At 42.1% G+C, this 21,391-nt stretch overlaps 6 protein-coding genes across 6 annotated transcripts in view; all 6 read right to left on the bottom strand.

The window, feature by feature from the left end:
* Nucleotides 1-21,391, bottom strand: part of LOC310993089 (protocadherin gamma-C5-like) — a gene marked incomplete at its 5' end in the record, with an annotated part of 337,145 nt that overhangs the window by 246,499 nt on the left and 69,255 nt on the right. The window lies entirely within an intron of this gene.
* On the bottom strand, nt 1,306-3,693 carry LOC310993102 (protocadherin gamma-A11-like; the record flags this gene model as incomplete). The annotated part of the gene is made up of 1 exon (XM_083981372.1): nt 1,306-3,693. The coding sequence occupies one exon, from the start codon at nt 3,691-3,693 to the stop codon at nt 1,306-1,308; it is 2,388 nt and encodes a 795-aa protein (XP_083837498.1).
* Nucleotides 5,678-7,975, bottom strand: LOC310993109 (protocadherin gamma-A11-like; the record flags this gene model as incomplete). Its single annotated transcript, XM_083981409.1, has 1 exon — nt 5,678-7,975. The coding sequence occupies one exon, from the start codon at nt 7,973-7,975 to the stop codon at nt 5,678-5,680; it is 2,298 nt and encodes a 765-aa protein (XP_083837535.1).
* On the bottom strand, nt 9,616-12,066 carry LOC310992884 (protocadherin beta-15-like; the record flags this gene model as incomplete). Its single annotated transcript, XM_083981113.1, has 1 exon — nt 9,616-12,066. The coding sequence occupies one exon, from the start codon at nt 12,064-12,066 to the stop codon at nt 9,616-9,618; it is 2,451 nt and encodes an 816-aa protein (XP_083837239.1).
* On the bottom strand, nt 14,052-16,337 carry LOC310993110 (protocadherin gamma-A11-like; the record flags this gene model as incomplete). Its single annotated transcript, XM_083981410.1, has 1 exon — nt 14,052-16,337. The coding sequence occupies one exon, from the start codon at nt 16,335-16,337 to the stop codon at nt 14,052-14,054; it is 2,286 nt and encodes a 761-aa protein (XP_083837536.1).
* LOC310993114 (protocadherin gamma-A11-like) lies at nt 18,907-21,270 on the bottom strand (the record flags this gene model as incomplete). The annotated part of the gene is made up of 1 exon (XM_083981414.1): nt 18,907-21,270. Exon 1 carries the CDS (start codon nt 21,205-21,207, stop codon nt 18,907-18,909), a length of 2,301 nt encoding a protein of 766 aa, XP_083837540.1. The 5' UTR covers nt 21,208-21,270.

A 21,391-nucleotide genomic window follows, 5' to 3' on the forward strand; every position in this document is an offset into this window, starting at 1 on the left:
TGAAATTCAGAGTGAACTTTATGATGAAACTAAGAAGTCTTCAAAAAAAAAAATAGCCTCAGTAAAGTGTCAATGTCAGTAAAATTAGGAACAGATTAAAGACTTCTGGTCAGACAAATGTTATTGAAAGAACAGGAATGTTGTGAGTTGCAAGACAAATACGTTTGCAAAACTAAGTCAAATATCCTCTGTCAGAAACATATTTGAATACAAAAGTGAAACTAATAAGCCTAATGCACCCAAATACCTAAATATCATCTTCACAAGACTAAAATCACAACAAAAATTCACATAAGGTCAATTTCTTCCATTATGACCAAGGGATGGGGAAATGACTGAAAAGGGATAATGCAGACACTAGCAACAGTTATGCAGCACAATCCATTTTTACACAGAAAGTTGACAAATATATTTCACCTGCTGGAAAATGTATGGGTCTTAAATACAGAACTAATTCAACACGAAATGTGTGGATGGAAGTTGTTTCAAAATTATTTTTTGAAATTGTGAATAAAAACTATGCCATTTGAATTAATTCCCCTGCCCAACCTTCCAATTCTCGAAATGCATGATCAGCAAAGTCAAATGGACTTTTCATCACCGTCTTGGCAGCAGGACGTGTGTTGTCATTGTAAATCACAAACGTATAGTCACTGGTTCTAGAATCTGTGGTAGGCGTCATAATGATGGTTGCTCAATGAATAATTTATATTAACTACTAGTTTCTGAACTTTGTGTCACACTATTTGGAGAAAGGAAACCATCACATCCAGCGGGTCCCATACCAAACTAACACAATCACACATTAAATTCTAGGGTTCAACAATATTAACTCATTTGAAAAACAATTTGTTCCTATTGAAAGCAGGGCAACAACTGAATATAAATACATACCTAACGCAACGACCCAAACATTTTACAAGAAAGCAACCATTCCCATGTCATCTGAGGAAGAGGGATCTTGTAATACCAACAAAAACAACCAAACTTCAGCACCAAGGACAGCACCAGCAGGGTGTGAAAAACTCAAATGACAGAGAAACAAGCAACAACAACAGATACATCTCTAATGATGACAGAATGGAACACTGTCTATTTTTGACCAGGGTGAGGGGTGGGAGGTTTACGCAGTTTCACCAAGAAGAACCATAGAATCGAATACTATCATGAAAATGTGTCACACACTTGTTAAGCTGTAAAAATGCCCGATTAAAAAAGGACAATAAAGGCAAGTAAAATACTGACTCGTAGGCATTGACTGAACTAAATCACACAAAGATAAATTGTTAAAGCACGTTTGACACCTCATCCTACCTCAGGAGAAGCATCACAATCGCCGAACGCATCAGCAAAGTCTGATGGACTTTTCCTCAGAGTCTGGTCAGCAGGAAGTGTGTTGTCATTGTAAGACGTCACAAACTTAAAGTCACTGGTTCTAGAACCTGTTGTCAGGTAGGCGTCATAATTGTAAGTGCTGCGTAAAGTTCCTGTGCCGTCAACATCTGCGTAATTAGGAGGGAGATAAGCGCTGGGGATGGCGACTGCTCCGTCAAACAACAGTCTGGGCTTTCTCCTGCGACAAAACCTCACACCCAGGACGATGATGATGAAAGTCAGAAAAAAGGTGGACACTGACACCAGAGCGATGATCAGGTAAGAGGTCAGCTTGGAGTTCTTCTCATCATAAGAAATATCTTTCAGTTCTGGCACCTCAGCCAAGTTATCAGAAATCAGTAAATACATGGAGCAGGTGGCAGACAGAGAGGGCTGTCCGTTATCTTTCACTGCCACAATCAGGTTCTGTTTCATGCTGTCAGACTCAGAAATGTCCCGCTGTGTCCTGATCTCTCCGCTGTGGAGACCAATAGTGAAAAGTCCCGGATCAGTGGATTTGACTATATGATAGGACAGCCAGGCGTTCTGTCCAGAGTCCGCGTCCACTGCTATCACTTTGGACACCAGAGAGCCTCCGTGTGCAGCTTTGGGGACCAGCTCGGTCATGAAGGAGTTGCCCTCCGGGGCGGGGTACAGGATCTGAGGAGAGTTGTCGTTCACATCTGATATGAAAACACTGACGGTCACGTTGCTGCTGAGCGGAGGAGAACCGTTGTCTCTGGCCATCACGTGGACTTTAAAGCTCCTGAACTGTTCATAATCAAACGACCTCACAGCGTGGATCACCCCCGTGTCTCCGTTCACAGACAGATATGAGGACACCGGGGCACCGTTCACTTCACCAGGTAACAGAGAATAAATCACTGTACCGTTTTGTCTCCAGTCGGGGTCTCGAGCACTAACGGAACATAAGGTGGAGCCAGGTTTGTTATTTTCAGTCACATATGCACTGTACGACTGTTCCTCAAACACAGGTGGGTTGTCGTTGATGTCAGCTACAGATAACTGAACAGTTTTAGAGGAGGACAGAGGTGGAGAGCCCTCGTCAGTGGCAGTGATTGTAATGTTGTAATCAGACACTAGTTCACGGTCCAATTGTCCCGTGGTCACCAGAGAATAATAGTTTTTAATAGAAGGAACCAACTTAAAAGGAACATTTTGCTGAATGGAGCAGCGGACCTGTCTGTTATTGTCTGAGTCTCTGTCCTGCACGTTAATGATGCCCACCTCTGTACCAACTGGAGTATCCTCTGGTATAGGATTTGTCAATGATTTCAAACTGACTACAGGGGCGTTATCGTTCACATCAGTGATAGAAATTATGACATTAGCATAAGATGAAAGTCCTAACCCATCTTTGGCTTTAACGCGAATTTCAAATGTTGTAGCAGTTTCATAATCAACGGCACCAATTACTCGTATCTCACCTAATTTACGATCAATACTAAATATTTTCTTCACCTCATCAGTTACATGTGTAAAGTCATATGACACATCTCCATTGACTCCCTCGTCTGCATCAGTCGCGCTCACTGTGACCACCACAGTGTCTACAGGAGAGTTTTCAGGCAGACTGGCTTTATAAACGGCCTGGCTAAACACTGGGGCGTTATCATTAGCATCCAGCACAGTGACGTGTATAACCACGGTACCTGATCTCTGAGGGGAGCCACCATCTAGAGCTGTGAGAAGCAAATTCATTTCCCCTTGCTTTTCACGATCAAGCTCTTTATCAAGAACTAGCTCTATTGAGTTTCCATCAGCAGACAAAACGAAATTATCGTTCTTCTTAAGGCTGTAGTGTTGAACTGAATTTTGGCCTACATCTGCATCGCGTGCGCCATCTATCACAAAACGAGCTCCCCTGACTGCCGACTCTTGAATCTCTATATTGATCAGTTCTTCATTAAACTGTGGCGAGTTATCATTAATATCTTGAACGTGCAGACTAATCCGATGGAGTTCAAGAGGATTCTCCAGGACAAAGTCGTGTTTCAAGATGCACGAAGCCTTTTTGCCACAAAGCCCCTCTCGGTCAATCCTGTCAGCAACAATCAGTTCCCCGTTGTTCAGGTTTATGTCACAGTAACGTTTGTCAGTCCCGTCGGTGTCAATGCGGGCTGCTCGTCTAGAAAGCACGCCCGTTTCCAGTCCGAGATCCTTAGCGATATTTCCAATAACTGATCCGCGTTTCATCTCCTCTGGAAAAGAATAGCTCATGTCCCCATGCGCGACATGTAAAAACAGAAAGAGGAAACAGATGCTGCACATCTGATCCCAGGACATTTTCGAATCCATCTTCAACTTTCGGATGTCATTCGGTGAAGAAATAACGATATATACAGTTTTACCACTTAACAGGAATTGCAACAGCAATTCGGAGTGAATGCGACGATATCCACACCAGTCAATGGGCGTACAAGAACGTCAGTCCACAAAGGATGGAGGACTAAGTTAGTGTATTAAAGGATGGTGTACAGCGACACCGTGAGTCAAGTTCAAGAATAACAATGAATTTAAAACAAAGTGAAGGAATGAGTACACTTTTTGAAGTGATAGTGCTGGGAAAGTTAAGATCACACCGCATGTGGAATTTTCTTTTTCAAGCCAATGCAATAGTTCAAAGCAATCTGTTGTAATAAAAGCTTGTTTGGTTTCTAGATCATAACTTTTCATAGACTCTGTTCAATCCCAGGTGTCTTTTTTTGTGTCAGAGACCATAAATGTTGACATATTGCTAGATTCAGGAGTCTTATGATGCTCTTCAGACCAGATTTTGGAAGTCTTGCATGCCTTGTGCCATGCTTGTATCAGTGAAGAAAAACAAATCTCCAAGCCCACAATACAGATTATGAATTCCAACAAGCACAGAGAGAATCAAGAATATCAGAGATAAGCAGAATTGCTGATCAGTGATTATCCTTTGTATGTTATCAATATGCTTTTCAACCTTTCATCTTTAAAAAGAGAACCAAAATCACCAGGGTAACAGCATCCTCAAGAGAAAGATGGGGAGTGGCTCAACAGAAAGATGATACAATGAGCCAAGAGACCTCATCCACTGAATCACTTTATGGCCATGGAATAACTTAAACATTTAAAAGCAATGTGATTAAATAATTATATTGATAATTGCTTTACAATGTGACAATAATCAAAAGATAAAAATGTAGAATAAGGACATGACTATCTCTGGAAGTTGTTGTCAAAAAACATTTGATAAACTGTATGGTATGATGTACTTATTTTTAATCCAATGATATTGTGCAACTATCAAGATAATGAAGAGAAAGTGAAAAGTACTAGAGAGATTAAGCAGACATAGATAAAGAGAGGCAGAGGATGTAGGCTACCTAAAGTGTATCAACATTAGATATGTTTTTTCCCCACACAACCATGAGAATGATCACAGCACCTGGGTATTTATGATGGAGACATGCGCTGTGGATGTCGACGGGTCAGTAAATAATTTCTATCAACCACTAGTTACTGAACTTTGTGCCACACTACTTAAAGACAGGAAAAAAAACACATGCATCCCTCCCATACCAAACCAACAGCAATAAATTCAAGGACTCATTAATATTATCCCATTAGACAAACAATACATTTGTTCCTATCTTCACATGGAAAGCAGGACAGCAACTCGATTTAAATAAATGCCTACTGCAAAAACCAAAACATGTCACAAAACAAGCAATTGTTACCAGATCCACCTTAAACAAGTAAACTTTTGTTGAAGATCACATGACCTCTAAGGAAGAGAGACCTTGTAAAGTACCAAGTACCTCGGAAACTAGCATGAGTTTCAGCACCAAGGACAGAACCAACCGGTGGTGCGTAACTCAACGTACAGACACAAAAGAAACACAATAAACCTCTGAGAATAGACACAATTAAACCATGCGTCTTGTTTTGGGTAGGTGGGGGGTAAGTGTCACACCGTTTCACCATAAATGAGAGAAATTGAAAATTTCCAATAACAGAAAACGCATTCCCTGTATTCAATACAAAAGACCCGAGTTAAGCTAAAAAGGGCGCTAAACCAATATGTTACAAGTTGTCATGTACTATGACGCACAATCGTCATGAAAACGTTTCATTGAAGTTTAAGAAAACACATGGAAATTTATCATACACTTGTTATGCTTTTAAAGTTCACGTTTGTAAAAAAAAAAAAAAAAAAAAAAAAAAGGACAATAAAGGCAAGTAAAAGAGTGAATCTTGGGCATTGCCTGAACTATATCACACAAAGACAAAAGGTTGCAGTACACGTGACACCTCACCCTACCTCAGGAGAAGCATCACAATCGCCGAACGCATCAGCAAAGTCTGATGGACTTTTCCTCAGAGTCTGGTCAGCAGGAAGTGTGTTGTCATTGTAAGACGTCACGAACTTAAAGTCACTGGTTCTAGAACCTGTTGTCAGGTAGGCGTCATAATTGTAAGTGCTGCGTAAAGTTCCTGTGCCGTCAACATCTGCGTAATTAGGAGGGAGATAAGCGCTGGGGATGGCGACTGCTCCGTCAAACAACAGTCTGGGCTTTCTCCTGCGACAAAACCTCACACCCAGGACGATGATGATGAAAGTCAGAAAAAAGGTGGACACTGACACCAGAGCGATGATCAGGTAAGAGGTCAGTTTGGAGTTCTTCTCATCATAAGAAATATCCTTCAGTTCTGGCACCTCAGCCAAGTTATCAGAAATCAGTAAATACATGGAGCAGGTGGCAGACAGAGAGGGCTGTCCGTTATCTTTCACTGCCACAATCAGGTTCTGTTTCATGCTGTCAGACTCAGAAATGTCCCGCTGTGTCCTGATCTCTCCGCTGTGGAGACCAATAGTGAAAAGTCCCGGATCAGTGGATTTGACTATATGATAGGACAGCCAGGCGTTCTGTCCAGAGTCCGCGTCCACTGCTATCACTTTGGACACCAGAGAGCCTCCGTGTGCAGCTTTGGGGACCAGCTCGGTCATGAAGGAGTTGCCCTCCGGGGCGGGGTACAGGATCTGAGGAGAGTTGTCGTTCACATCTGATATGAAAACACTGACGGTCACGTTGCTGCTGAGCGGAGGAGAACCGTTGTCTCTGGCCATCACGTGGACTTTAAAGCTCCTGAACTGTTCATAATCAAACGACCTGACAGCGTGGATCACCCCCGTGTCTCCGTTCACAGACAGATAGGAGGACACCGGGGCACCGTTCACCTCACCAGGTAACAGAGAATAAATCACTGTACCGTTTTGTCTCCAGTCGGGGTCTCGAGCACTAACGGAACACAAAGTGGAGCCAGGTTTGTTATTTTCAGTCACATATGCACTGTACGACTGTTCCTCAAACACAGGTGGGTTGTCGTTGATGTCAGCTACAGATAACTGAACAGTTTTAGAGGAGGACAGAGGTGGAGAGCCCTCGTCAGTGGCAGTGATTGTAATGTTGTAATCAGACACTAGTTCACGGTCCAGTTGTCCTGTGGTCACCAGAGAATAATAGTTTTTAATAGAAGGAACTAACTTAAAAGGAACATTTTGCTGAATGGAGCAGCGGACCTGCCTGTTATTCTCCGAGTCTCTGTCCTGCACGTTAATGATGCCCACCTCTGTACCAGGTGACACGTTTTCAGGTATGGAGTTAGATAGTGATTTTACATATATCACTGGAGTATTATCATTTGTATCCGTAATTTCAATTATTAACGTTGTATATGACGCCGATCCAGGGCCATCCTTTGCACTGATCTGCATTTCATAGGAGGATTCTTTCTCATAGTCAATTGCTCCAGCCACTCTAACTTCTCCAGTTTTAGGATTTAAAGAGAAAACTTGATTTTCATCTATCACGTGATCAAATCCGTAAGTAATTTCACCGTTCACTCCCTCGTCTGCATCAGCTGCACTCACTGTGACCACCAACGTATCTAGAGGAGAGTTCTCAGGCAGACTGGCTTTATAAACCGTCTGGCTAAACACTGGTACATTATCATTAGCATCCAGCACAGTGACGTGTATGGCTACAGTACCTGATCTCTGAGGAGAGCCGCCATCAAATGCTGTAAGCAGCAGCATAATCTCATTTTTGTCTTCTCTGTCTAATTCCTTGTCTAAAACTAGCTCCCCATATTTTCTTCCACTGCCTTTTGATTTAACGTTTAGTTTGAAATGATCATTCTCCTGAAGTGAGTAGCCCTGAACAGCATTTTCTCCGATGTCTCCGTCGTGCGCTTCATCCAACAGAAAACGCGAGCCCCTGACAGCAGATTCCTGGATTTCAAAATTTAGTGAATCTTCCTTAAATTGTGGTGAATTATCATTAATATCTTGGACGCGGATACTGATTCGATGCAGCTCTAATGGATTTTCCAGTACGAGTTCCTGTTTTAGGACACATGTTGGCTTTTTCGCACAAAGCCCTTCTCTATCAATCCTTTCTTGAACAATCAAGTCGCCGGTATTCAGATTTACACCACAGTACTTCACATTGTTGTCCTCTGTATCAATTCGCGCTTTGCGAGCGGACAGGCTGCCCAGATCAATTCCCAGATCCTTTGCAATATTTCCGATAATAGATCCACGCTTCATTTCTTCCGGGATAGAGTAGCTCACGTCTCCATAGACGGGGAGGAGGACAAGCCAAATGAAAACAAGGCCGCAGTACACGTCAAATCTGCTGTATTCCATTGTTACTCCGTGAAGGAAAACACACATACACCGAATGTTTCACCAAGCCAGTTAATAGATCACCGATACACCCGTGAATTCTTCCAAAAAATAAACAACGCCACAGCACGAAGCGGTTTTCTGAACTGCGGCAGAAGAGCAGAGTCTGGTTTTAAATTCGTTGACACTGAAGGGTGGAGAATGGCTGATACTTCTTGTTCACTGGTACACACTGACACCATGAGTATTTCATAGGTATAACAGGGTGGTGATTATTTCTGTGCATATTTAAAAAGATGGACTCCTTCAGTTACTGCCAATTGCCAAAAAGAGAAACAAAATTGCTTTGCTGACTGGCGCACACTGTGGAAAATGCTTGAAAACATAAAATTGGTGCATTCTAAAATCAGGAAGATCCTGTTCTTCCAAACATCAATATTAAAAAGCACAGAAACCATAATATGGGTTATGTCACAGCGTTGACAATTTTATTTTAATATTTTTTTCAGTTTGTCCTTCATTATATGTCAACCTTCCACGAGAGATGATAAACAAGAGTCACTTGTTTCTCTATGGTGAAAAAATAATCAGATATCTTCCCTCTTTCTGCAATTTCTCTATTTTTATTATGAACCTGTAGTTTATAAAATGATTTCTTGTTGGCTTTTATTCATGCCCTAAACTAAATTGATCTTTAAATTCATGTGACAAAAGACGCATTGATTTTCCTGCTAACTCCTTACAACTCAGAAAACGTGTCCAAATTGGATATGTGTGTTTCAGTCTCTTGTGATGAGCAACGAAGCCACTATCAAATTGAGAAACCTGAGTAAGGTATGACTAAGATTCAAAGGTATTTGAAAACATAGTAAATGCTGCAGCTCTGCAACGCATCTCACTCTTAGATTTGGCGAACATGAAATTGCTGACGGTTATGAACAGTTTTTGCAAACACTGCAAGTATGATTTGATATTTTGTGTTTTAAAAGTAGAATTGTATTTGAATGATTAAAAAAATAAACTTTTAGCAACCTGTTGTGCCACACTTTGGTAATACCTTATTCTTATTTATTTATTTTGTTAAAGTTGTATTTAAAATTAAAAAAGAAATTATTTTAAATAGAACATTTCTGAGTAGCCCATAGTGGTTAAATACAATGTATTTGTTTAAACTGATCCAAATCTACGTACTTTTATTCTAATGATCATGGAGATAAAAGATGATCTTACTGCATTTTGGATTAATAACTTTTTCATGAAACCATGAAAGTCAGAAAATCTTACTCAAGAAAAAGCAGTTTCAAAACTTTTTGAAAGAATTATACGAACGATTGATAAACTGAAGCAGCCTGTAGACAGCACTAAAGATGAGGTTCAGTCGATTCTACAACCGCATTAAAACACGAGACGTTTTTCAGCACCAAGGACAGAGAAAAACGCACAGTTTACATAGTTTCCTTCACTATAGCATCAACAACGCATTAATGTGGCCAAAGAAAGCACATTGATTTAATGTAAGCTTCAGTGGTAGAGTTGATACGATTTAAGCCCAATGAGACCCTTCAAACAGAGGTAGAAAGATGAAAAATATATACGCCTTTCATAACAGATAGTGATGTGTAAAGTTTCCCTACCTCGGGGGAAGCGTCACAACTTCCAAACACTTCAGCGAAGTCTGAAGCACTTTTCTTCAGTGTCTGGTCAGCAGGAAGTGTGTTGTCATTGTAAGACGTCACAAACTTAAAGTCACTGGTTCTAGAACCTGTTGTCAGGTAGGCGTCATAATTGTAAGTGCTGCGTAAAGTTCCTGTGCCGTCAACATCTGCGTAATTAGGAGGGAGATAAGCGCTGGGGATGGCGACTGCTCCGTCAAACAACAGTCTGGGCTTTCTCCTGCGACAAAACCTCACACCCAGGACGATGATGATGAAAGTCAGAAAAAAGGTGGACACTGACACCAGAGCGATGATCAGGTAAGAGGTCAGTTTGGAGTTCTTCTCATCATAAGAAATATCCTTCAGTTCTGGCACCTCAGCCAAGTTATCAGAAATCAGTAAATACATGGAGCAGGTGGCAGACAGAGAGGGCTGTCCGTTATCTTTCACTGCCACAATCAGGTTCTGTTTCATGCTGTCAGACTCAGAAATGTCCCGCTGTGTCCTGATCTCTCCGCTGTGGAGACCAATAGTGAAAAGTCCCGGATCAGTGGATTTGACTATATGATAGGACAGCCAGGCGTTCTGTCCAGAGTCCGCGTCCACTGCTATCACTTTGGACACCAGAGAGCCTCCGTGTGCAGCTTTGGGGACCAGCTCGGTCATGAAGGAGTTGCCCTCCGGGGCGGGGTACAGGATCTGAGGAGAGTTGTCGTTCACATCTGATATGAAAACACTGACGGTCACGTTGCTGCTGAGCGGAGGAGAACCGTTGTCTCTGGCCATCACGTGGACTTTAAAGCTCCTGAACTGTTCATAATCAAAGGAACTCACAGCGTGGATCACCCCCGTGTCTCCGTTCACAGACAGATAGGAGGACACCGGGGCACCGTTCACCTCACCAGGTAACAGAGAATAAATCACTGTACCGTTTTGTCTCCAGTCGGGGTCTCGAGCACTAACGGAACATAAAGTGGAGCCAGGTTTGTTATTTTCAGTCACATATGCGCTGTACGACTGTTCCTCAAACACAGGTGGGTTGTCGTTGATGTCAGCTACAGATAACTCAACAGTTTTAGAGGAGGACAGAGGTGGAGAGCCCTCGTCAGTGGCAGTGATTGTAATGTTGTAATCAGACACTAGTTCACGGTCCAGTTGTCCTGTGGTCACCAGAGAATAATAGTTTTTAATTGAAGGAACTAACTTAAAAGGAACATTTTGCTGAATGGAGCAGCGGACCTGTCTGTTTCTCTCTGAGTCTCTGTCCTGTACATTAATGATGCCCACCTCTGTACCAACTGGAGTATCTTCTGGTATGGGATTCTTTAGTGATTTCAAACTGACTACAGGGGCGTTATCGTTCACATCAGTGATAGAAATTATAACTTTAGCATAAGATGAAAGTCCTAACCCATCTTTGGCTTTAACGCGTATTTCAAATGTTGAGGCAGTTTCATAATCAACGGCACCAATTACTCGTATCTCACCTACTTTACGATCAATGCCAAATATTTTCTTCACATCATCAGTAACATGTCCAAAGTCATATGTCACATCTCCATTGACTCCCTCGTCTGCATCAGTCGCGCTCACTGTGACCACCACAGTGTCTACAGGAGAGTTTTCAGGCAGACTGGCTTTATAAACGGCCTGGCTAAACACTGGGGCGTTATCATTAGCATCCAGCACAGTGACGTGTATAACCACGGTACCTGATCTCTGAGGGGAGCCACCATCTAGAGCAGTGAGGAGCAAATTCATTTCTCCTTGCTTTTCACGATCAAGCTCTTTATCAAGAACGAGCTCTATTGAGTTTCCATCAGCAGACAAAACGAAATTATCGTTCTTCTTAAGGCTGTAGTGTTGAACAGAATTTTGGCCTACATCCGCATCGTGCGCCTCCTCTATCACAAAACGAGCTCCCCTGACTGCCGACTCGCGAATCTCGATATTGATCAGTTCTTCGTTAAACTGTGGCGAGTTATCATTAATATCTTGAACGTGCAGACTAATTCGATGGAGTTCAAGAGGATTCTCCAGCACAAGCTCGTGTTTCAAGACGCACGAAGCCTTTTCACCACAAAGCCCCTCTCGGTCAATCCTGTCAGCAACAATCAGTTCCCCGTTGTTCAGGTTTATGTCACAGTAACGTTTGTCAGTCCCGTCGGTGTCAATGCGGGCTGCTCGTCTAGAAAGCACGCCCGTTTCCAGTCCGAGATCCTTAGCGATATTTCCAATAACTGATCCGCGTTTCATCTCCTCTGGAAAAGAATAGCTCATGTCCCCATGCGCGACATGTAAAAACAGAAAGAGGAAACAGATGCTGTACATCTGATCCCAGGACATTTTCGAATCCATCTTCAACTTTCGGATGTCATACGGTGAAGAAATAACGATATATACAGTTTTACCACTTAACAGGAATTGCAACAGCAATTCGGAGTGAATGCGACGATATCCACACCAGTCAATGGGCGTACAAGAACGTCAGTCCACAAAGGATGGAGGACTAAGTTAGTGTATTAAAGGATGGTGTACAGCGACACCGTGAGTCAAGTTCAAGAATAACAATGAATTTAAAACAAAGTGAAGGAATGAGTACACTTTTTGAAGTGATAGTGCTGGGAAAGTTAAGATCACACCGCATGTGGAATTTTCTTTTTCAAGCCAATGCAATAGTTCAAAGCAATCTGTTGTAATAAAAGCTTGTTTGGTTTCTAGATCATAACTTTTCATAGACTCTGTTCAATCCCAGGTGTCTTTTTTTGTGTCAGAGACCATAAATGTTGACATATTGCTAGATTCAGGAGTCTTATGATGCTCTTTAGACCAGATTTTGAAAGTCTTACATGCCTTGTGCTATGCTTGTATCACTGAAGAAAAACAAATCTCCAAGCCCAAAATACAGATTATGAATTCCAACAAGCACAGAGAGAATCAAGAATATCAGAGATAAGCAGAATTGCTGATCAGTGATTATCCTTTGTATGTTATCAATATGCTTTTCAACCTTTCATCTTTAAAAAGAGAACCAAAATCACCAGGGTAACAGCATCCTCAAGAGAAAGATGGGGAGTGGCTCAACAGAAAGATGATAAAATGAGCCAAGAGACCTCATCCACTGAATCACTTTATGGCCATGGAATAACTTAAACATTTAAAAGCAATGTGATTAAATAGTTATATTGATAATTGCTTTACAATGTGACAATAATCAAAAGATAAAAATGTAGAATAAGGACATGACTATCTCTGGAAGTTGTTGTCAAAAAACATTTGATAATCTGTATGGTATGATGTACTTATTTTTAATCCAATGATATTGTGCAACTATCAAGATAATGAAGAGAAAGTGAAAAGTACTAGAGAGATTAAGCAGACATAGATAAAGAGAGGCAGGGGATGTAGGCTACCTAAAGTGTTTCAACATTAGATATGGTTTTTCCCCATACAACCATGAGAATGATCACAGCATCTGGGTATTTATGATGGAGACATGCGCTGTGGATGTCGACGGGTCAGTAAATAATTTCTATCAACCACTAGTTACTGAACTTTGTGCCACACTACTTAAAGACAGGAAAAAAACACATGCATCCCTCCCATACCAAACCAACAGCAATAAATTCAAGGACTCATTAATATTATCCCATTAGACAAACAATACATTTGTTCCTATCTTCACATGGAAAGCAGGACAGCAACTCGATTTAAATAAATGCCTACTGCAAAAACCAAAACATGTCACAAAACAAGCAATTGTTACCAGATCCACCTTAAACAAGTAAACTTTTGTTGAAGATCACATGACCTCTAAGGAAGAGAGACCTTGTAAAGTACCAAGTACCTCGGAAACTAGCATGAGTTTCAGCACCAAGGACAGAACCAACCGGTGGTGCGTAACTCAACGTACAGACACAAAAGAAACACAATAAACCTCTGAGAATAGACACAATTAAACCATGCGTCTTATTTTGGGTAGGTGGGGGGTAAGTGTCACACCGTTTCACCATAAATGAGAGAAATTGAAAATTTCCAATAACAGAAAACGCATTCCCTGTATTCAATACAAAAGACCCGAGTTAAGCTAAAAAGGGCGCTAAACCAATATGTTACAAGTTGTCATGTACTATGACGCACAATCGTCATGAAAACGTTTCATTGAAGTTTAAGAAAACACATGGAAATTTATCATACACTTGTTATGCTTTTAAAGTTCACGTTTGAAAAAAAAAAAAAAAAAAAAAAAAAAAAAGGACAATAAAGGCAAGTAAAAGAGTGAATCTTGGGCATTGCCTGAACTATATCACACAAAGACAAAAGGTTGCAGTACACGTGACACCTCACCCTACCTCAGGAGAAGCATCACAATCGCCGAACGCATCAGCAAAGTCTGATGGACTTTTCCTCAGAGTCTGGTCAGCAGGAAGTGTGTTGTCATTGTAAGACGTCACGAACTTAAAGTCACTGGTTCTAGAACCTGTTGTCAGGTAGGCGTCATAATTGTAAGTGCTGCGTAAAGTTCCTGTGCCGTCAACATCTGCGTAATTAGGAGGGAGATAAGCGCTGGGGATGGCGACTGCTCCGTCAAACAACAGTCTGGGCTTTCTCCTGCGACAAAACCTCACACCCAGGACGATGATGATGAAAGTCAGAAAAAAGGTGGACACTGACACCAGAGCGATGATCAGGTAAGAGGTCAGTTTGGAGTTCTTCTCATCATAAGAAATATCCTTCAGTTCTGGCACCTCAGCCAAGTTATCAGAAATCAGTAAATACATGGAGCAGGTGGCAGACAGAGAGGGCTGTCCGTTATCTTTCACTGCCACAATCAGGTTCTGTTTCATGCTGTCAGACTCAGAAATGTCCCGCTGTGTCCTGATCTCTCCGCTGTGGAGACCAATAGTGAAAAGTCCCGGATCAGTGGATTTGACTATATGATAGGACAGCCAGGCGTTCTGTCCAGAGTCCGCGTCCACTGCTATCACTTTGGACACCAGAGAGCCTCCGTGTGCAGCTTTGGGGACCAGCTCGGTCATGAAGGAGTTGCCCTCCGGGGCGGGGTACAGGATCTGAGGAGAGTTGTCGTTCACATCTGATATGAAAACACTGACGGTCACGTTGCTGCTGAGCGGAGGAGAACCGTTGTCTCTGGCCATCACGTGGACTTTAAAGCTCCTGAACTGTTCGTAATCAAACGACCTGACAGCGTGGATCACCCCCGTGTCTCCGTTCACAGACAGATAGGAGGACACCGGGGCACCGTTCACCTCACCAGGTAACAGAGAATAAATCACTGTACCGTTTTGTCTCCAGTCGGGGTCTCGAGCACTAACGGAACACAAAGTGGAGCCAGGTTTGTTATTTTCTGTCACATATGCGCTGTACGACTGTTCCTCAAACACAGGTGGGTTGTCGTTGATGTCAGCTACAGATAACTGAACAGTTTTAGAGGAGGACAGAGGTGGAGAGCCCTCGTCAGTGGCAGTGATTGTAATGTTGTAATCAGACACTAGTTCACGGTCCAGTTGTCCTGTGGTCACCAGAGAATAATAGTTTTTGATAGAAGGAACCAACTTAAAAGGAGCATTTTGCTGAATGGAGCAGCGGACCTTCTGATTATTATCTGAATCCGCATCCTGCACATTAACGATGCCCACCTCTGTACCAGGTGACACGTTCTCTGGCACTGGATTTGCCAAAGATTTCACATAGATTACTGGCGTGTTGTCATTGACATCGGTGACATCAACTGTTAGCTTTGAGTATGACGATAATCCTAAACCATCCTTTGCTTTAATGCGCAAATCATATGATGTTACAGTTTCATAGTCAATCGCACCATTAACTTTTATTTGGCCGTTTTTTCGGTCAATACTAAAAACTTTCCTCACATCTTCAGTAACATGTCCAAAGTCATATGTCACATCTCCATTGACTCCCTCGTCTGCATCAGTCGCGCTCACTGTGACCACCACAGTGTCTACAGGAGAGTTTTCAGGCAGACTGGCTTTATAAACGGCCTGGCTAAACACTGGGGCGTTATCATTAGCATCCAGCACAGTGACGTGTATAACCACGGTACCTGATCTCTGAGGGGAGCCACCATCTAGAGCTGTGAGGAGCAAATTCATTTCTCCTTGCTTTTCACGATCAAGCTCTTTATCAAGAACGAGCTCTATTGAGTTTCCATCAGCAGACAAAACGAAATTCTCGTTCTTCTTAAGGCTGTAGTGTTGAACTGAATTTTGGCCTACATCCGCATCGTGCGCCTCCTCTACCACAAAACGAGCTCCCCTGTCTGCCGACTCTTGAATTTCTATATTAATTTGTTCTTCGTTAAACTGTGGTGAGTTATCATTAATATCCTGAACGTGTAGAGTAAAAGGATGCAGTTCGAGGGGATTCTCCAGGACGAGGTCGCGTTTTATCACACACGACAGCTTTTCTCCACAAAGCTCCTCTCGGTCAATCCTGTCGGCAGCAACCAGATCCCCAGTGCCGAGATTGATGCCACAATATGGTTTGCGATTCCCTGTGGCATCAACACGAGCATTCCTAGAAGACAGTTTACTCGCGTCCAGGTTGAGATCCTTCGCTATATTCCCAATGTGAGATCCGGGCTTCATTTCCTCCTGAAAGGAATAACTCACGTCCCCATTCGCGGCGTGCCACAATAGAGAGAAAAAGACGAGGCTTATTTGAAGCAGCATAGTGTCAATTTCATCTGGTGCTGAAAAAAGCTGTTGTGTAGAGATTTCAAACTGAATGGGGATTGCACTGTTGAACTAAAAGTAAATCGACATCACTCTGCGGGACTATTCTCCGAAAGAATGAGAACAAAACCAGAAAAATATCAAGTCTGCGTCAGCGGGCGGAGTGGAAATGTTTACATGTAAATTAGCGAAGAGCGACACCATGAGTGGGAATGGAGACATAGCAACTGTACAAATAACGATAGCCCTCTCAATAATTATTTAATGCAACATGTTAAAGTTTAACAGGGATAACATTGTTTACCGTTTTATGCACTACCATCCCAAGTCGTGGGTGCACATCTGGAGTAATTAGTGTATTTACAGATGGTGGGTGACTAATTAATTTGAAAAATTGAGGCTATTTCCTAACAGGATCTAAAAATCTAATATATTTGGCTGATATTAATGACCTAGGTCTCATTGGAGCATATCATCATGTGCACAATGCAAAATGAAGTGGAAGACCATAAAATATAGTGCTGCAATCCATCAAAGAAAAAATATAACGATACATTCTCTATCATTTCATGGCAAATGCAGCATGTTGCTCTGTTGAGGAGTTGTGAGGACTCGTTTTTGTTGACATGTGTCTACCAAACACCACTCACTGACATTTCGGTCACACTGTTTGAAGACAGGAAACCAACACATGCAGCTCTCACGCACCACATCAACACAATTAAATTCCATTGCCCGGGAATATAAACACCCTCTCACAAACAGGCTCCTGTTTGCACATTGGCAGCAGAACAATACGAACAGCTGAGGTAACTGTCACTGAACTTAAATAAATGCATGATGCACAGACTCAAACATGTCATGAAACACAGTCCTCCTAAACAATGGACTCCTCCTTAAAAAGACAATCATTTGTTAAAGATCTCATGTCGTCTTAGGAAAAGCGCAACAACACCTAAAACGTAGCTTACCATTTGCCAATGTAACGCTGGCATTACCCGTATCTGACCCTCAGAGTTTTCAGCCTTCACCAGATTACATATGGAAACATCCAGTTCATCTATTTCTCAAGATTTAATCGAGTGATGTGAATTATATCCAGAATATACTGCTTTAAAAATAAATACCTTATATATACACCACAGTCCAATGTAACATATGATCCTCATGTCACATCTTGAAGTGACATTAGTGACATCTCATCTATGAACACTTCACACGATGAAGGATAATAATAATAATAAAAACTACAGTAATTGAAGTCAATCCTTTTTCAAAATAAAAAAAAACACACTCCTTAAACGTTTAAGAAATTATGAGCCAAAAAGTACATGTCAAATATAAAGATCAAAAGGAAAAATGCAAATGATTATTTTGACAAAAAGTCCAGAAGTCTCCTGCATGAGTTAAAACAACGATGTTGAGGGCTTTATGTATGTATATATTAACAAAATTAAACTCTACAGAGGCTATCATACCTCTAAATATACTTCCAATTCACCAAATGCTTCAGTAAACTCTAATGATCTTTTCTTCTGTGTCTGGTCAGCAGGGAGTATCATTGTAAGATGTCACAAACTTACAGCCATGAGTTCTTCAACGTGATATCAGGGAGCATTCATGATCGTAATTGTTGTGTTAAATTCCTGTAACATCAGCATCTGGGTATTTATGATGGAGACATGCAATGTGGATGTCGACGGGTCAGTAAATAATTTCTATCAACCACTAGTTACCGAACTTTGTGCCACACTACTTAAAGACAGGAAAAAAACACATGCATCCCTCCCATACCAAACCAACAGCAATAAATTCAAGGACTCATTAATATTATCCCATTAGACATCTTCACATGGAAAGCAGGACAGCAACTCGATTTAAATAAATGCCTACTGCAAAAACCAAAACATGTCACAAAACAAGCAAGTGTTCCCAGATCCACCTTAAACAAGTAAACTTTTGTTGAAGATCACATGACCTCTCAGGAAGAGAGACCTTGTAAAGTACCAAGTACCTCGGAAACTAGCATGAGTTTCAGCACCAAGGACAGCACCAACCGGTGGTGCGTAACTCAACGTACAGACACAAAAGAAACACAATACACCTCTGAGAATAGACACAATTAAACCATGCGTCTTATTTTGGGTAGGTGAGGGGTAAGTGTCACACCGTTTCACCAGAAATGAGAGAAATGGAAAATTTCCAAAAGCAGAAAACGTATTCCCTGTATTAGATAAAAGGGCGCTAAATTAAGATGTTACAAGTTGTCATGTACTATGACGCACATTCGTCATGAAAAGGTTTCATTGAAGTTTAAGACAACGCATGGGAATTTATCATACACTTGTTATGCTTTTAAAGTTCACGTTTGTAAAAAAAAAAAAAAAAAAAAAAGTAAAATAAAGGCAAGCAAAATAGTGAATCGTGGGCATTGACTGAACTATATAACACAAAGATAAATTGTTAAAGCACGTGTGACACCTCATCCTACCTCGGGGGAAGCGTCACAACTTCCAAACACTTCAGCGAAGTCTGAAGCACTTTTCTTCATTGTCTGGTCAGCAGGAAGTGTGTTGTCGTTGTAAGACGTCACGAACTTAAAGTCACTGGTTCTAGAACCTGTTGTCAGGTAGGCGTCATAATTGTAAGTGCTGCGTAAAGTTCCTGTGCAGTCAACATCTGCGTAATTAGGAGGGAGATAAGCGCTGGGGATGGCGACTGCTCCGTCAAACAACAGTCTGGGCTTTCTCCTGCGACAAAACCTCACACCCAGGACGATGATGATGAAAGTCAGAAAAAAGGTGGACACTGACACCAGAGCGATGATCAGGTAAGAGGTCAGTTTGGAGTTCTTCTCATCATAAGAAATGTCCTTCAGTTCTGGCACCTCAGCCAAGTTATCAGAAATCAGTAAATACATGGAGCAGGTGGCAGACAGAGAGGGCTGTCCGTTATCTTTCACTGCCACAATCAGGTTCTGTTTCATGCTGTCAGACTCAGAAATGTCCCGCTGTGTCCTGATCTCTCCGCTGTGGAGACCAATAGTGAAAAGTCCCGGATCAGTGGATTTGACTATATGATAGGACAGCCAGGCGTTCTGTCCAGAGTCCGCGTCCACTGCTATCACTTTGGACACCAGAGAGCCTCCGTGTGCAGCTTTGGGGACCAGCTCGGTCATGAAGGAGTTGCCCTCCGGGGCGGGGTACAGGATCTGAGGAGAGTTGTCGTTCACATCTGATATGAAAACACTGACGGTCACGTTGCTGCTGAGCGGAGGAGAACCGTTGTCTCTGGCCATCACGTGGACTTTAAAGCTCCTGAACTGTTCATAATCAAACGACCTGACAGCGTGGATCATCCCCGTGTCTCCGTTAACAGACAGATAGGAGGACACCGGGGCACCGTTCACCTCACCAGGTAACAGAGAATAAATCACTGTACCGTTTTGTCTCCAGTCGGGGTCTCGAGCGCTAACGGAACATAAAGTGGAGCCAGGTTTGTTATTTTCAGTCACATATGCGCTGTACGACTGTTCCTCAAACACAGGTGGGTTGTCGTTGATGTCAGCTACAGATAACTGAACAGTTTTAGAGGAGGACAGAGGTGGAGAGCCCTCGTCAGTGGCAGTGATTGTAATGTTGTAATCAGACACTAGTTCACGGTCCAGTTGTCCTGTGGTCACCAGAGAATAATAGTTTTTAATAGAAGGAACTAACTTGAAAGGAACATTTTGCTGAATGGAGCAGCGGACCTGTTTGTTATTGTCTGAGTCTCTGTCCTGCACGTTAATGATGCCCACCTCTGTACCAGGTGACACGTTCTCGGGTATGGGATTAGACAGTGATTTTAGTTGTATCACTGGAGCATTATCATTTGTATCCGTAATTTCAATCATTAACGTCGCATATGAGACTAAACCCAGACCATCTTTGGCGCTGATCTGCAGATCATACGATGACACTTTCTCATAATCAATAGATCCAGCTACTCTCACCTCTCCCGACTTCGGGTGTAAAGAAAATACATTGTAATTTTCATCTGAAACATGGTCAAATTCATAAGTAACTTCACCGTTGACGCCCTCGTCTATATCAGTTGCACTCACTGTGACCACCAACGTTTCTAGAGGAGAGTTTTCAGGCAGACTGGCTTTATAAACGGTCTGGGTAAACACTGGTACATTATCATTAGCATCCAGCACAGTGACGTGGATAATAGCAGTGCCTGATCTCGGAGGAGAGCCGCCATCAAATGCGGTAAGCAGCAGCATAATCTCGTTTTTGTCTTCTCTGTCTAATTCTCTCTCTAAAACTAACTCACAATATTTTCTTCCGCCTGCCTTTGTGTTTACATCTAATTTAAAGTGATTATTGTCCTGAAGTGTGTAGGTCTGAACAGTATTTTCTCCAATATCAGAATCATGCGCCTCTCCTAAAAGGAACCGTGCTCCCTTAACTGCTGATTCCTGAATTTCAATTCTGAGTGAATCCTCCTTGAACTGTGGCGAATTATCATTAATATCTTGAACGCGGATGCTTATACGGTGTAGCTCTAATGGGTTTTCCAATACGAGTTCTTGTTTCACAACACACGAGGCCTTTTTCGCACAAAGCCCTTCCCTATCAATCCTTTCTTGTACAATCAAGTCTCCGGTATTGAGATTTACACCGCAGTACTGAACGTTGTCGTCCTCTGTATCGATACGAGCCTTTCGAGTAGACAGCCTGCTCAAATCAAGTCCAACATCCTTAGCGATATTTCCAATCACAGATCCACGTTTCATCTCCTCCGGTACAGAGTAGCTAACGTCTCCATGGACAAAGTGGAGAGCAAAAAATATAAATGCAAGACCGTAGTGCTGGGCAAGTCCATTATGTCCCATTGTTGCTGAAAAACAGAGCAGTAACGCTACAAAGACGTCTATATTACGATATACGAGACGTGTGATTGCCTGAAAAATATACAAC

Source organism: Trachurus trachurus (assembly GCF_905171665.1).
Source record: "Trachurus trachurus genome assembly, chromosome: 10".
NCBI lineage: Eukaryota > Metazoa > Chordata > Actinopteri > Carangiformes > Carangidae > Trachurus > Trachurus trachurus.